The sequence below is a fragment of the Parambassis ranga genome, chromosome 3 (assembly GCF_900634625.1).
Source record: "Parambassis ranga chromosome 3, fParRan2.1, whole genome shotgun sequence".
Lineage (NCBI taxonomy): Eukaryota > Metazoa > Chordata > Actinopteri > Ambassidae > Parambassis > Parambassis ranga.
Window position 1 is genome coordinate 21230659 of NC_041024.1, and position 15524 is coordinate 21246182.

A 15524-nucleotide genomic window follows, 5' to 3' on the forward strand; every position below is an offset into this window, starting at 1 on the left:
TATATCAGTACCGCAATATTGGCCAAGACGCTTCCTTGGTTACATAACAGCACAACTTGTTCAGTCATTAGATGAAAACTTCCTTTATTTTCAAAATAAAATGACTCACTGGAAAGCCACAGATAGTCTTGATTTTAGATACATCTGTAAGTAAGGTGTAGTACCACAACTTATTGCATTTATGTGTAGGTTGTTGTGTATGATCCGTGCCTCCATATTGATTCATCATGTATATTTGATTTCAGATAAGCGACTTCGCAAACAAATCCTCTTCTACAAACAACTAAATGAGATATAGCATGAGCTGAGATCATTTAAGGTCTATTAGTAACCCGCTGTGTGATACACTGCTCTAGGCTGGAAAACATCTCCCGGAAACATCTCCCGATCTAAATATTATCAACTGGTTGTGAAATTCTTCAACTGTCAATGTTGCTTTTATTTTGAAAGCTCATACCGGAAGTTGCCTCTCTTAGAGTTCCCTCAGCTGAATCCCTCCACGTCTCACCGAGCTGCGGTCCACCTTTACGCCTGTTAGCAAACATGAGTGACAAAGGTTTGTCAGACGAGGCAGCGGCAGCAGCTTGTAAAGATGGAGCCCCGATAACTAAGGTAGGTTTGTTCTAAACTGAAGCAGACACTGTCAAACCCTCAAACCCTGGGGGCCAGTGACTGTCAAACCGGCCAACCTGCTATTCCAGTTGCGTCCATTATCGGACGCGTCTTTCTGTTAAATGTGGTGTATTTGGTTTCTTACACGTGGCCGGGCTGTGGATACGTAATAATCTTTTTTAATTAAAAGCTGTATGGCTTCATGAAGTCTGCTGTTAGCTGGCTGTGCAGCCTAACTTTCTCTCGCCGTCTGCTGTCGTACATCCAGTCCAAACTTGGTGGAACGTGTTTCATACGTACGTAGAACCACAGACCGCATATAAAAGAGCGCAGAACACGTCAGTGCGTAGCAGAGCTGCACTGAAAAGTTGGTGTTTAGGCGCGGCCAGACCTGTTTATGTTCTACACAGACACCGGAAGTAGGTACAGTAATGTGGTGGACAGTGCTGCAGGCGTCAGCTTGTTAAGCTGGAGCACACATGCTCAAGATCTTATATTTTGCCATGTAAATGTATGCGCGAGGGTGACCTGCATGATATTTGTACGTAGTGCGATCACATGTAGTTGTTAGACCTGGCGTGCTTGTCAGTCTTTGAGGATCACATCCATTCTTTTCCCCACTGTGAAAACTTGACACTGCAGGAAGAAGGGTGCATGAACTGGGAAGAGAGATAACACTCAACCGTGAAACACTGAGTGGAAGAGTGTTGAGAATACTTTTGACCCGTGCATGGCCCTATGTCTGACATGTGATTGGCACCAAGCTGTGACTTGGCAAACTTCAAAAATGCTTCCATAGAAAGCAAAGAAGTAAATGAAACTAAATCCGAACAAGCTTGGTCAGTGTAGTGATACATGTGGGCTTTGGTTGCACAGAGGTGCAGCTGGCTCAAATCCTTTTTTACAACCAAGTGCAGGGAGGCAATTTGTTCTCTGTTCATATTCAAGCTCTGCTCTGAAATAAAAAATACAATAAGATAAGCTTTTATTGAACACATCACTGAACAATATACTCAGCTCAGAGGTCTTTCACAACCAGTGGCGGTGTAACACATTCACACTGTGATGTCCAAGATAAATAGATACGCAATACTTTATTGTCATTTTTGCATGGACGGAGGTGACACATCCCCACCAGTGTCCAACAATTACTAAATTGTCCCCACCAATAATTTGATCCCCTCCAAAAAAAAAACAGAGTCTCATTGGGTGCAGGAAGGGTTAAATTCTGTTCTTTTCTGGCATCCTAACAATAGATATCCTCATATTGTTGGTCCTACCCAAAGCCCATAATATTCAGATTCTGATTGGGTTATATCAAGGGCTCTGGTCCTACCGTAACCTTGTGACTGGCTGTGCCTTTTCCTGCTGTCATGTGTGTGGCTACAGTCCCCACCAATGCCAAAAGTAAATCTACTCCCTTGCATTTATGTGCAAATAAGAAAAACTGTGTACTTTAAATGAAATGTAATTTCATTGAATATTATTAATAATAGTATTAGTAAAATTGCTAGTAATGAAAGTACTCAAGTCAGGGTTAGTTTAAAACATTAAATAAAAGCAAGTCATGAATTAAATCAATAGATTAAAAACAAAGAGTGTTCTGTTAATGGTAGGCCCAGCTCAGTTATGTATGTATTTATGTCAGAGCAGCACTTCCTAATTAGAGTTCACCAGTCCTATAGCTTGGGGGATGAAGCCACACTCACACTGTGATGTCCTAATATTGTTTCTGTGTTTTAGGATTTCATGATGCAGCAGACCATGCTGAGAGTTAAAGATCCAATTAAATCCTTGGATTTCTACACCAGAATCCTGGGCATGACGTGAGTCTCAGTGTTGCCTTCAGTTCATAGATTCCTTATGGGTCCACTTGCTGCATTTGATTTTCCGTTGTATGACAGTTTTCTTTACATAAACCAGAATTGGTGACTAAACTTCCTCTCTGGTGTGTAATATGTTGCAGGCTCCTGCAAAAGTTTGACTTCCCCGCCATGCGTTTCTCTCTCTTCTTCCTGGGCTATGAGGACAAGAAGGAGATCCCTACAAATGTGAAGGAAAAGACAGCCTGGACCTTTTCCAGAAGGGCCACCATCGAGCTGACACAGTAAGGATGAAATATAATGAAGTACTATTCACAATGTAACTCCAAGTCAGCCACACTTCTGTGAAGCAGCCTGTCCAGTTAGGATCAACACTGATTGTGAATCAGTTTCAGCTGCTGTTGTGCAAATGGAACAGACAACAGGTGGAAATGAGAGACAAGCCCTATAAAGGAGAGGTTCTGCAGGTGCTGACCACAGACGATTTCTCTGCTCTCATCCTTTCTGCCTGATGTTTGATCACTTTGCATTTTGTCAGTGCTCTCACCCCTAGAGCTAGGGCAACAACCCAGCAGCAGCACCTTTGTGCAAGGAGGAGCAGGAGGAGCACTGCCAGAGCCCTGCAACATGACCTCCAGCAGGACACTGATATGCATGTTTCTGCTCAGACTGCCAGTATTGTCACTAGTGATGGGTTTTCGAGGCTTTGTTGAAGCTTCGACACCTGATTCAAGAAAAAGGTTCATTACTCGAGGCTTCATTGACACAGTAGCTCGAGTAGGAGATCTAGTGGTGAATAAAATGCATTGCGGTGTGTGTTATTGGTTCATGGATTGTTTGGGATTTGAATCTCCGTGCAGCCTCGTTCGACTACACTACCTGGTTGAATGGTTGACACAATAAAATACATTAAACTTTCAGTTTCACTGCACACAATTGTTACAAAGTTACATTTTAAGTGAATACATAATAATTAGGGCTAATCAAACATCATGATGAATCCGATTAAAATGTTTAACACAATTAAAGCATTTGTGGCAGAGAATGAAGCTGGATGGTGGTGTAGGGGAATCATCTTCGGTTTGGGTGCGAGAGGTTCCGGGTTCAAAACTTATGATACGCGAATCAGCAAGAGGTCCTCCACACACACACACACATGCAAGAGAAACGTGATCAATAACTTTTCTTCTACTAAAATGTACACAATGACATATTTGCGATTAACTGAGTTTAATGCTATGAAATTCTTAGATATAAATAATAAAAAAATAAATGTGAATCGTTTGCATCTAAGTAATATATTTAACTCATATTTAAAGAATCTCAAGAGTTCGATTGCTTTGCAGCAATCAAACCGATAAAAGTATCAATGTAGCTAATATATTTCAATATCTAACTGATTGATCTATTACTATATATTGATATATAGTTATATCCCTGAATACACTCGATCCCACCAAGCGATTCACAACCCGATCCAATCACATGACTCGTATGCCGTTCGAAGCACTCAACTGCTTCAAACGTCACTGAAGTGGTTCAAACGTCACTAGCCACGTGACCGAAGCAAGCCTCGGCACAGTGGTTCGAAACAATTGCTTCATGAGCTACCGCGCATGTGTCGGAGCCTCGGGTGTCAGAGGACCATCCTTAATTGTCACTATGTAATGAATGAAGATTTTCAACTGGAATATTTCATTCATTGAGATCTAGGACATTATTTTAGTGTTCCCTTTAGATTTTTTGAGCAGTGAAAGTATTTGTACTTTACTGTACTTAAGTACATTTTTATGTCTTTATACTTTACTTAGGTAAAAATAATAGTGCACACTTTAGACTTTTACTTTACTTTACTTTTCTTTCTACATTTCATTCATCATTATATTATCTATACGTTCTACTCTACTGCATTTCTACAATGTTTGTTGTTACTCGTTACATTTTATGAATACAGTTTCACCAAAATGTCGCCTCGATCCACACAAAAATATGGATTGTGTTGCTATCTCTGAAGTTTACACCAATCAGGTGGCTCCGTCAGCTCCAACGATAGCAGAGCTCATGTTTGGCAGCAGCACAGCAGTACAGAGACTGTCACTGTCCTCCTGTCCTCTGCAGCTAACCTTACCATTGAACATGGATCCAGTCAGCCTCCACTGAACTGAGCCTCCAGTGGGTGTGTTTAAAAGATGTGTGTGAATTTAGAGGGGTCCAAAAAGGATTGGTGGATATAGCAGAGCCTTCTGTGTCGGCCTGAAAGAAAAGAGTTGCTGGCAGGGAGTTACTAGCACTGACATCTGTGGAGGCAGAAATATTACCAGGAGCTATATCTGCATTCTTTATCAAAATGACACCACCTAGATATTGAGAGATAACCCATTGGATGAGTACTTTTATTTCCCTGCGTAATTGTACTATTACTAAGTACCAAGCTTCAGTACCACTGCCAAATATACAGAACATACAGACTAGTTGACTCACACTGTGATCTGCATGATCTCTCCCTCCTTCATGCCCAGACAAGACATTCTGCCAAATTCTGCTATCACTCATGTTTTAACATATATAGGGAATTATTTATGTGTCTGTACAGAAAGCTAGTTAAGTTACATAATCTACCAAACTGCAAACTGCCTGTTATGACTGCCTGTTTATCCAAAAAGTTCCAAACAACAGGCACTGCAATCCAGTGCAGTGCAACCATTGAGCACAGCAAAGTTGTTCTATGAAGGTAAAAGTGACTCTTCAGTTGATCTGGGAATATACGATCATATTTAGTTTTTGTAGTTACAGCCCAAATTTCACTAGCATATTAATAAAAGTATTTTAGGAAAAGTCATGAAGGGACATGTAGGGGTTTGACAGTCACATGCATTTTAAGATGTAGGTAAAGTGACCCTTATGACAGTTGTAGTGTGTAAGGCTTTGAGCCAGTTATAACTTGTTGGAAAATGTAACATCCTGCCTAACCCTGATCTGCACAATTCTTGTGAGAAAAGTAAGACAAAATATTAAATATAAACATTTGTGTTGTTCCACAATGCTCACGGTCTTGCTCTTCATCTTACCTCCTGTGTTCTTCCTCCCACCTCCCCTGTCTTTCAGTAACTGGGGCTCTGAGACTGACGAGAGCCAGTCTTATCACAATGGAAACTCTGATCCACGTGGCTTTGGTAAGATTGCCTTGTCTTTGTACAGAGGATTGTGAAAGTCAGAGGTTTAACTGTTGCATGCATGTCTCATGTATAGGCCTCACATCAGCAAACTCGAAGTATGTGTGGTAAAAATGTACTGTCTGACAGGACATATTGGAATTGCTGTTCCTGATGTTAACGCAGCCTGCAAATTGTTTGAAGAGCAAGGAGTCACATTTGTCAAGAAGCCAGATGATGGTAAGATATGAAGTGACTGTGGGAACAGCCTTTTGAGTACTTATGCAGTGCCAGTCAGAAGACATTTATACAAGACAATATTTACGTCATCATTCATCTCCCTCCTTCTGCCTTCTGTTATTTTTTCTCAGGTAAAATGAAAGGCTTGGCTTTCATTCAGGACCCTGATGGTTACTGGATTGAAATCCTGAGCCCCAACAATATGGCCTCCATCACCTCCTAAAAGCTAACAACACGCTACTTACTGCGGTGTGTAACACCAGCCCTGTTGTGGCTTCACTGGAGAGCAGAACGCTGGGGGTTTAGCAAAGAATTAAGCAACACGAGCCGGAGAGCTGACGCAAACAGGGCAGGATCACATGCACAATGCCATTCAGTGTGCTCTGGCATGAGCTGGACTAATATTGGACCTTTGATGAGCATATAGATTAGACATATGACTGATGATTAGCAACTACTTTGTGTAGATGTTAAATTGTTTACATCAGTTTGCATATGTTTTCAAAGAGTGCTGCTGAACCTGTATTACTGTATAATAAATGTGAAAGCCACAGTTCAAATGAAACACGTGATTGTGTGTTTTTTTTCTATCACTGTAGTTTCAATAATACTTTTGTAAAAAGAAAAAAAAAACAATTTGAAGTGTCAACATGGTGAACTACATGCTGGATCTGTTGTTTTCTTATAAAGATGATTAAAAAATCATTTTTTAATTTTGTAAGTGTATCAAATTACTGAATGATGGGCAGAAAATGTTTTAATTTTTGATCCCCTAAACATAATTTTGGGCTGAGATATTGTTTATATAAAGAAATTATATGGTCATTTCTATGTAATTTAAAGCTAAACTAATGCAACTGTCACGGTTATTGGTGGGCTCCTCTGAGGAGAAAGACATGAAAGGTCAAAGTGAAAGTTCTTCTGGTCTCACCCCTGGGTTCTGGTAATATCTGTAATGTATTTTGTGTCACCACATTTATTCTGTTTGGGGTGCAAACATATTAATCACACAAAAGGGTGAATATTCAGAAGGAAAATGGTAAGAATAGCAGGAATTAATAGTTTTAATTGATGCATGTTACATTCAACACCCACTGCCCTCCTCCCACACATAATTGCATACACAAATAACTTCAGCCAACAAAGAATGCAACAGATTTGTAAATACTGTTCCATCCTTAAGTCAATCCCGGAAATGATGCATGCATAGAGCCCATTGTGGGTGTTGTGGTTCGTTCTTTAGGAAAGAGATACACTGTACTGCTGTTGTTGACGTTGCACACACGGCCAATGTCTCCTGTATGTCATTTCATTTACCACTAGAGGGCACTGGTGGACAGTGGCTCAGTTAGAGGGAGGGAACACTCACGTGCTGCCCCACTCTTACGTGCAGCACCATTTCAGCCACATGATGACTGTAGTAAATTGAAGGTGAACAGGGTGAGAAGGCGGTCTGCAGCAGGTACCACACAGTACAATGAAAGCATTCATTCCAGACATCCTCAGGTAATGCTGGACCATTCAAACCCAGTGATGGCTTTTGCCAGCATAGTCACAGGCTATTATAAAGGCCATGAACCTTTGCTGACAGGGCTTATATGTGAATAGGAGAATATTTTATATTTTGACATCCACATGCACAGTGCTGCTTGAAAGTGTGTGAACCTTTGCTTCATCATCTGTGGCTCCTGAGTAGCAATAACAACAACTAAAGGTGTCTGCACAATGGCTTGGAGGAATTTTAGTCCATTTTCCAGTAATGAACAGGTGCAAGTCCTGACAATTTCATGAGGTGTCCTACAAATTCTGCAGTTGTTCGTTGTCTTGCTGCATAGCCCAGTTTGTCTTGAGCTCGCAGACAGATATCTATGTCAACATTACTCACAGCTCCATCAATGCTAGGAAGTCATCCTGGTTCAGATGCAGCAAATTAGGCCCAAAAAGTTACTACTAACACCATGTGTTCTCCTGATGGTGGATTCATCGACATTGACTTTAGCTTTAGATGTGAGAGTGGCCTTTAGCTGCTTAGAGATCACCCTGTGTCGATTTGTAACCTTCAGCCTTTTACATGACTCATTTTTGGAGTGATCCTTATTGTTAGACCACTCAGTAACAATGGACTTGAATGTCCTCCATTTGTACACAATCTATCTACTTTAAGAGATAGTTATGTAACCGTTCCCAGCCTGACAGTCAGCAACAACTGTTTTTATGTTATCTTCTGAAGGTCTTGTTTTTAGGTGTCAGGTCACTGACAGTGATTGAAAACAGCTCTGAACAGATGACTTGTAAAATGTGCTATATAAATAAAACTGAATTGAATTGAATTGAATTGAATTGAATTGAATATTTCTGTTTCATTTCTTTGATTGAGTTCTCTTTTTTCACTGCCATGAAATCTGCTTATGTTTTGAGTTATATTCATGCAGAAAGGGTTAGGGTTAGGGTAAGGTATAATTGTATCTATGTTGTGTACCTCAGTTCCTGCTCTAAGAGACTTGAGCTGTTTGTTAACATTGTTAACATTTTGAGCTCAATCGACACTTGTTTACCAGCTTGCTCTAATTTTTTTCATTGTTTGGAGGATCCCAATAAAGAAGGATGCCATCAAACCTCACATTACATTTTTAAATGATCAATAGTTGATTCTTTATCATATAAAATGTGGTTTACTATCATGCATGTTTTCCTTTCTTTAACTAAAATACAAGGCCCCCTGATGTCTGAGTGTACCACAAGCCTGCTTCTTTCTGCTCTGTCATCCAGCTCAGCTTTTTGTTTTCCCTTTGGATGAACCTGAGATGACTCAAAGTAATCCCCTCCTGCTTCCACAGAGGGACGACAGCAGTGGACATGCTTTGGCACTCTGGGAGACGTGACTAAAAATATTTTGAAAGGGTTTTTTAATTCACAACCTCAACCACATCCTTATGTTTGCATCAAGAGCAGAGCAAAAGTGAAAGACCTAAAAACATGGTTCTACCATAAATGCAATTTGCTTTTTTTATGGATTACTGTGATGATATCTGCAGCTTCTTCCTATTACATGTGACTCTGCTCCAGCATTTCCATTTGAATTGTTAACATGCAATGTGATGAAGTCACACTCATTAATTCTGTCTGCAGAAAGAAGCTTTGTCTCTGTATTGGACCCATATTACACAGCAACTAATCTGACAGGAAATTCAACTGCTGGCAGTAAGTTGCATATTTTTGGCAGACGACGGTGCAGTTATCATTGTGTGTTTGAGTTTTAATTCTCTAAGTTATCTGAACTTCTATAAATACAGTGGTGTTGTCACACGATGTCCCCACTCACTTGAACAGCTGGTAAGAACAAATGAATGTACCCAATATTATTATTTTATCCAACAAACCTTTAGGACTGTTAGGGTGAAGTAGAGTCCTGGATGATCACCATGAAATTGTTTCATGATTGATTTCCTGAGCAGAACATGTAAATTAACTGCCGTAAGTTACCATGGAGATGAGTTCCCCTGTACAATACAGCCTAGTATATAGTAAAATTGTATACTGTGATCAAGGGTGTTACTTCTTAAAGAAAAGGCTCCTTTTAATACCTGTAGATGTCAAGATAACCTGCATTTCTAAATATTAAAGAACTCACTGGTACCATCAAATCAATCTTTATTATTAGCAGATTTATAATGCTCACCAACATCTGCATAGGTGCACAGTTGTCCAATAGAGGTCAGCTGTGCAGCAGCATCCTCCCAAAACATCCACACACAAAAAGCACTTCATTTTCTCTAAAAACAACAGCATGACACTTCTGGCTCACACACACGCTTTCACATCACTTTTATCACTTTAATTTTCAATAACATTAGATTCGAGCACAGTGGCTAGTTGAGGTTAATGCAGACAATTTCACAACATTAAATACATAAAAGAGAACAACACATAGTCATGTTATATATACATATGACCACAGGGGGGTGCCAGATGCATACCCAGCTGTCATTTCACTAGCTTCCAAGTATCAACCTTACTTTCTCCTGGTCGGGATAAGCTGGATCCCTCAACAGCTTCCCACACAGATGCTCTTTATTCCCTGGCCTGCATTAAAGGACCATTTTCTCTAGTAAGAATACAAAGTTCCCTGTTGTTGTTGTTGTGAGAAATTACTGCTGTCCTGGTTTATGTAATCATCCAGTCAGGGTATGGAACAAAAATCTTTGAGGTGCTAAAAAGGGGTATAGTATCTGAGCTTTATGAAACAGGTTTTCTTCCAGGGTCTGCCATGTTTAATCCTTTAAGCCCTTTGGCTATTTTAAAAATTCCCACCAGAGGAGCATCCTCCAAATCCAGTCAATAACAGCTCAAACAAACACAGAGACAAAAAAAATAATGTGTGATAAAGTGAATAAGTAACCCTTAGGAGAACTGTAAAAGTATCCAAAGTGAGACTTTGAAAAACAGCAGCCAGAACTGATTAGAAAAATCATTCATCATGTTTTTCAGCTTTAATCCCATGCAGCTTCACAAGGATATTGCTAAAAGCCTTCAAGGAACTATTGATGATGATGCTGTGTGGCTTGTTTCTGGTTTAGAGCTAACCAAGTGAGGGGGGTGTAGTGAGAGAGTTTGAACAGTTTTTTGGAAACATGAAGCCTTTGTTCGCAGTCCGTCACCAGCAGCCTCAGAGATAACGCATCTCATTATGAGTCTCATGTTGTGTACCAGATTCTCCAGAACTTTCCATATGGTTTCCATCTCAGATGTTGCAGCATTTGTTTGAGATTGATCATTATTATGGATTCATTTTATTTTAACTTGACACTCTGCCTGAATCACAGGCTTCATTCTCCTGTTTGATTGATACCTCCCTCCAGTCTGCTGACTGTGCCTGCAGCGAAAAGCCACGGTATGAAACATTTTCCATATGATGGTGGATTTGTTTCTTCTTCTAATCTCTGTGCTCAGATGAGCCTTCTGACTGCAGCTGGGGGATGAGAAGTGTGCGTTAATTTATCTGCCTGCCGTTCTACATCCGACTGGTAAATGGAATGGAGAATAAAAAGCTTTCTTCTTTGGCTTGAAGATGAAGACCTGGAAATTATGTGAGCTATAGGGCCAAACCGCAGGCCATGCAGCATACTAAATGGCACTGTCTACCCGGAATTTCTTTCATGGTATTATGTCACAGTGATGGGCACCCTACAAAAACATAAACAATAGTTCCTTTCAGTGAATTAGTGGGAGAAATATTGTTCTAACTGTATTATGTGTTATGACATGCCAGGTGGGACAAAGAGCGAGGGCAGAGAAACAAGGCTTCAACTTACATCGTGCTCTTTGAGTAGTTGATCTGTGGATTCTCTTTGTTGTTGGAGGCAAACAGAGAGGAAACCCTGCAGCTAGCGACAACGTCCCAGTGAGCTAACACCAACACAGAGATGCACCAAGCACAGAAGCACTGCAAAATTGTAATTTGTTGACCTTACCTTACTCTTGTTCAAGCAAGAGCCTCTAAATATGCTTCAATATGAAGCCCGTCTAGAAATAAACCTAATTATGAGTTTTAAACCAAGCTCATGAGCAAGAATCTGTAAAGACAATGCTGAATCACATCACTAAGAAAAAGGAGTAAGAGGGTAATGAGCATTGCTATATTTGTTATTTTTGTTGTTGTTGTTTTGTTTTTTGCAGTATATAATGATTTCATCAACTGTTTCAACTGTTGATTTCATGAACAGTTCAATACTGTTATTTAAAGACACTTTATACACTTTATATAGTCCTAGTAAATAACCTTCAAATCTCTTTAAAATTATATTTAAAAATATTTTATTTGTTTTTTTTTTGTTGTTGTTGGAGGTATTACAGAAGATGTTCATGACTGTAGTTATGACACGCCTAAACCATCCAGAGTTTTCTTGTTGTCGGCGGCCTTGTGGTATGTCTGTGCAGACAGACTGATCTTTGCTGCTTTGGGGTATAGCTGGAGCTACATCTGTACACCCATGATGCCTTCTGGTACATTTACTACAACACCTGGCTCGTTGTTACCCTCTCTTAGAAGCAGCTCAAAATCCATTCCTTGGTAGTCTCTAAACATTTCATGCCAGTGGATGAATGGAATTTCTTCTGAACTGCCTCTGCTTAGCGGGCTATAGTCCTCCGGTGCATTGACAACACCTGGCTCGTTGTTACCCTCTCTTAGAAGCAGCTCAAAATCCATTCCTTGGTAGTCTCTAAACATTTCATGCCAGCGGATGAATGGAATTTCTTCTGAACTGCCTCTGCTTAGCGGGCTATAGTCCTCCGGTGCATTGACAACACCTGGCTCGTTGTTACCCTCTCTTAGAAGCAGCTCAAAATCCATTCCTTGGTAGTCTCTAAACATCTCATCCCAGCAGATGAATGGAATTTGTTCTGAACTGCCTCTCGTTGTAGCAATGCCGATGTCCTCATGGTTTTTCACCTCCGGTTTCATTATAGAGTTATCTTCATTGATGTCCTTGAAAAGATCAGCCAAGGAGGTACCGGTAACTGAATTTTGTTGTGAGGTGGGCCTGGCTGTAGAGATTGTCCAGTCTTGCTGGGTATTAACTTCTGGGGTAGCTATGGCACTGCTTAGTGGGCTATAGTCCTTTGGTGCATTTACAACACCTGGCTCGTTGTTACCCTCTCTTAGAAGCAGCTCAAAATCCATTCCTTGGTAGTCTCTAAACATTTCATGCCAGCGGATGAATGGAATTTCTTCTGAACTGCCTCTCGTAGCAATGCCAATGTCTTCCTGGTTTTTTATGGAGCAGTCTTCTTGGTGGTCCTTGAAAAGATCAGCCAAAGAGATAACTGAACTTTTTCCACTGTCTGCAGCTGAGTTGTCTTCTTGCCTGATTTGAAACCATGTAACCAAGGACTCAGCTGAATCTGGTACACTGTGTGAAGCCATCTCTGATTTTTCAATGTGGTACCAGAGAGGCTGCTCATCGCTGGTGTCTGCTATGGCGGAAGGAGGGTGGCTTGTTGAAAAAAATGGGTGCTTTAACACCTCTGAAGGCTTAATACGCTTATCAGGATCTAGCTGCAGCATCTCCTTGATAAGCTGGACCAGCAGAGACTGGTCAGGGTGGTATCCATCCCTCTTTGCCATCATATCTCCAATGTCATCAAGGCAGCTGAGTTTGTAATACCTTGTCTCTTTAGAACAATACTCATACTCATTGCTGAACTCGTCACATGTCTTGAATCTCCACCGCTGTTCGCTGTCTGTTTGGTGTTGGAAGTAGCGATTGGTTGCTGCCCCACGATCCAGGATGTGGTCTGCTGGCTGGCCCTGAGTTTCTATTATGAATCTCATAACATCATAGGGGTCATCCCCGGGATATGGTGATGCTCCAAGTGCCAGGTCCACAGCTATCACACCAAGTGTCCACATGTCAATTGCTTCATTAAACGGAGCTTCCACGATCACCTCTGGTGCCTGGTACCAGAATGTTTGTACAGGGTAATCGTATGTGGTCGATGACGAAAGCTGTGCCAGACCGAAGTCAATGACTTTGACTTTGATTGGTTTATCAAAGCGGTCCACAACCATGACATTTAGGGATTTCAGATCTGCATGAATAATCCCAACTGACTGCAAGTGAACCAGAGCTGTGGCCAGCTGATACAAAATTGACTTAATCTCAGCTAGCGGAATAGGGTCCTGCTCACATATATAGTCATCCAGGTTTTGATCGAGGAGCTCAAAACGAAGACAAACATTGTCCTCGTGGACGAAAAACCCATGAAACCTAACAATGTTGCAGGTATCTGGATCCAGGGAGGAGAGATGTCGTAACATTTCCATCTCATATTGTGCCAGCTTTGCGTTTTCGTCTCCTCTGTTTATCTTGACGGCTTCTTGCATGTTCGTTTTTGTATTGCGGCATTGGGCCACAACACCAAAACCACCTTCACCCAGGACTTTTTCAATCCTGTGCGATTCCTGGAGAGTGCTTCCAACTTGAAAAAGATCAGTCATCGACATCCTGTTTTCTTTTCCAAAACAATCTTCCAGCAGTATGTGTACGTATTCCAAGTAATGCAGCTAAATGCCGTGTTGACTCCTAGTGCAATTGTCTATAGGATAGAGTTAGGGACTTGCACTTATACCTTTAAGTCACATGATAACTGTCATTTTATGATGTCATCAAAGTAAACATTTTATGCCTTTAATCTTCAAAGACATCATCGCCATAGCAACTGAGCATGTGCAGAGATTGTCTGCAGAGAAAGACAAATTCTCAATCTCAATATGGGGGAAATGGAAACTATTATGTAATAGTTAAATAAATAGGCCTTTTTCTTACCTATTGCATTATGTGAGTGGATAAAATCCTCTGCACTGAGTTGATGTAAAGGCTTCATACACTACACACACAAGAGTGTGAGCCAATGTTACTTAAAAGTGGCATGTAAAATTACTGAGAACATTTTAATTATATTTTGAATATATAATTAAAATATAATTAATTATATAATTATAAGTTTTATATAATTATATAATATAATAATAATAATACGTTTATTTAAGTCAAGTAAATACAAAAAAATACATAAAAAGAGCACATTTGATTAAAATTTTCAAGACTTTAAATCTACAAATATTGTTTATCGAAGAGTAACAAATAACCATGCATGAAAAGAATGTTAGTTTACGCGTGTATTATCCTTCTTCAACACATCAGACCTAAATGACCAACAGAAATGCTGCTAAGAGGGTAATGAGCATTGCTATATTTGTTATTTTTGTTGTTGTTGTTTTGTTTTTTGCAGTATATAATGATTTCATCAACTGTTTCAACTGTTGATTTCATGAACAGTTCAATACTGTTATTTAAAGACACTTTATACACTTTATATAGTCCTAGTAAATAACCTTCAAATCTCTTTAAAATTATATTTAAAAATATTTTATTTGTTTTTTTTTTTGTTGTTGTTGGAGGTATTACAGAAGATGTTCATGACTGTAGTTATGACACGCCTAAACCATCCAGAGTTTTCTTGTTGTCGGCGGCCTTGTGGTATGTCTGTGCAGACAGACTGATCTTTGCTGCTTTGGGGTATAGCTGGAGCTACATCTGTACACCCATGATGCCTTCTGGTACATTTACTACAACACCTGGCTCGTTGTTACCCTCTCTTAGAAGCAGCTCAAAATCCATTCCTTGGTAGTCTCTAAACATTTCATGCCAGTGGATGAATGGAATTTCTTCTGAACTGCCTCTGCTTAGCGGGCTATAGTCCTCCGGTGCATTGACAACACCTGGCTCGTTGTTACCCTCTCTTAGAAGCAGCTCAAAATCCATTCCTTGGTAGTCTCTAAACATTTCATGCCAGCGGATGAATGGAATTTCTTCTGAACTGCCTCTGCTTAGCGGGCTATAGTCCTCCGGTGCATTGACAACACCTGGCTCGTTGTTACCCTCTCTTAGAAGCAGCTCAAAATCCATTCCTTGGTAGTCTCTAAACATCTCATCCCAGCAGATGAATGGAATTTGTTCTGAACTGCCTCTCGTTGTAGCAATGCCGATGTCCTCATGGTTTTTCACCTCCGGTTTCATTATAGAGTTATCTTCATTGATGTCCTTTAAAAGATCAGCCAAGGAGGTACCGGTAACTGAATTTTGTTGTGAGGTGGGCCTGGCTGTAGAGATTGTCCAGTCTTGCTGGGTATTAA

General features: G+C 40.3%; 1 protein-coding gene across 1 annotated transcript; it reads left to right on the forward strand.

The window, feature by feature from the left end:
- The first annotated feature begins 455 nt into the window (after positions 1–455).
- LOC114432984 (lactoylglutathione lyase-like) lies at positions 456–6392 on the forward strand. The gene is made up of 6 exons (XM_028401161.1): positions 456–612; positions 2356–2438; positions 2579–2719; positions 5541–5608; positions 5738–5827; positions 5959–6392. Exons 1-6 carry the CDS (start codon positions 544–546, stop codon positions 6048–6050), a joined length of 543 nt encoding a protein of 180 aa, XP_028256962.1. The 5' UTR covers positions 456–543; the 3' UTR covers positions 6051–6392.
- The last annotated feature ends 9132 nt before the right edge of the window (positions 6393–15524 follow it).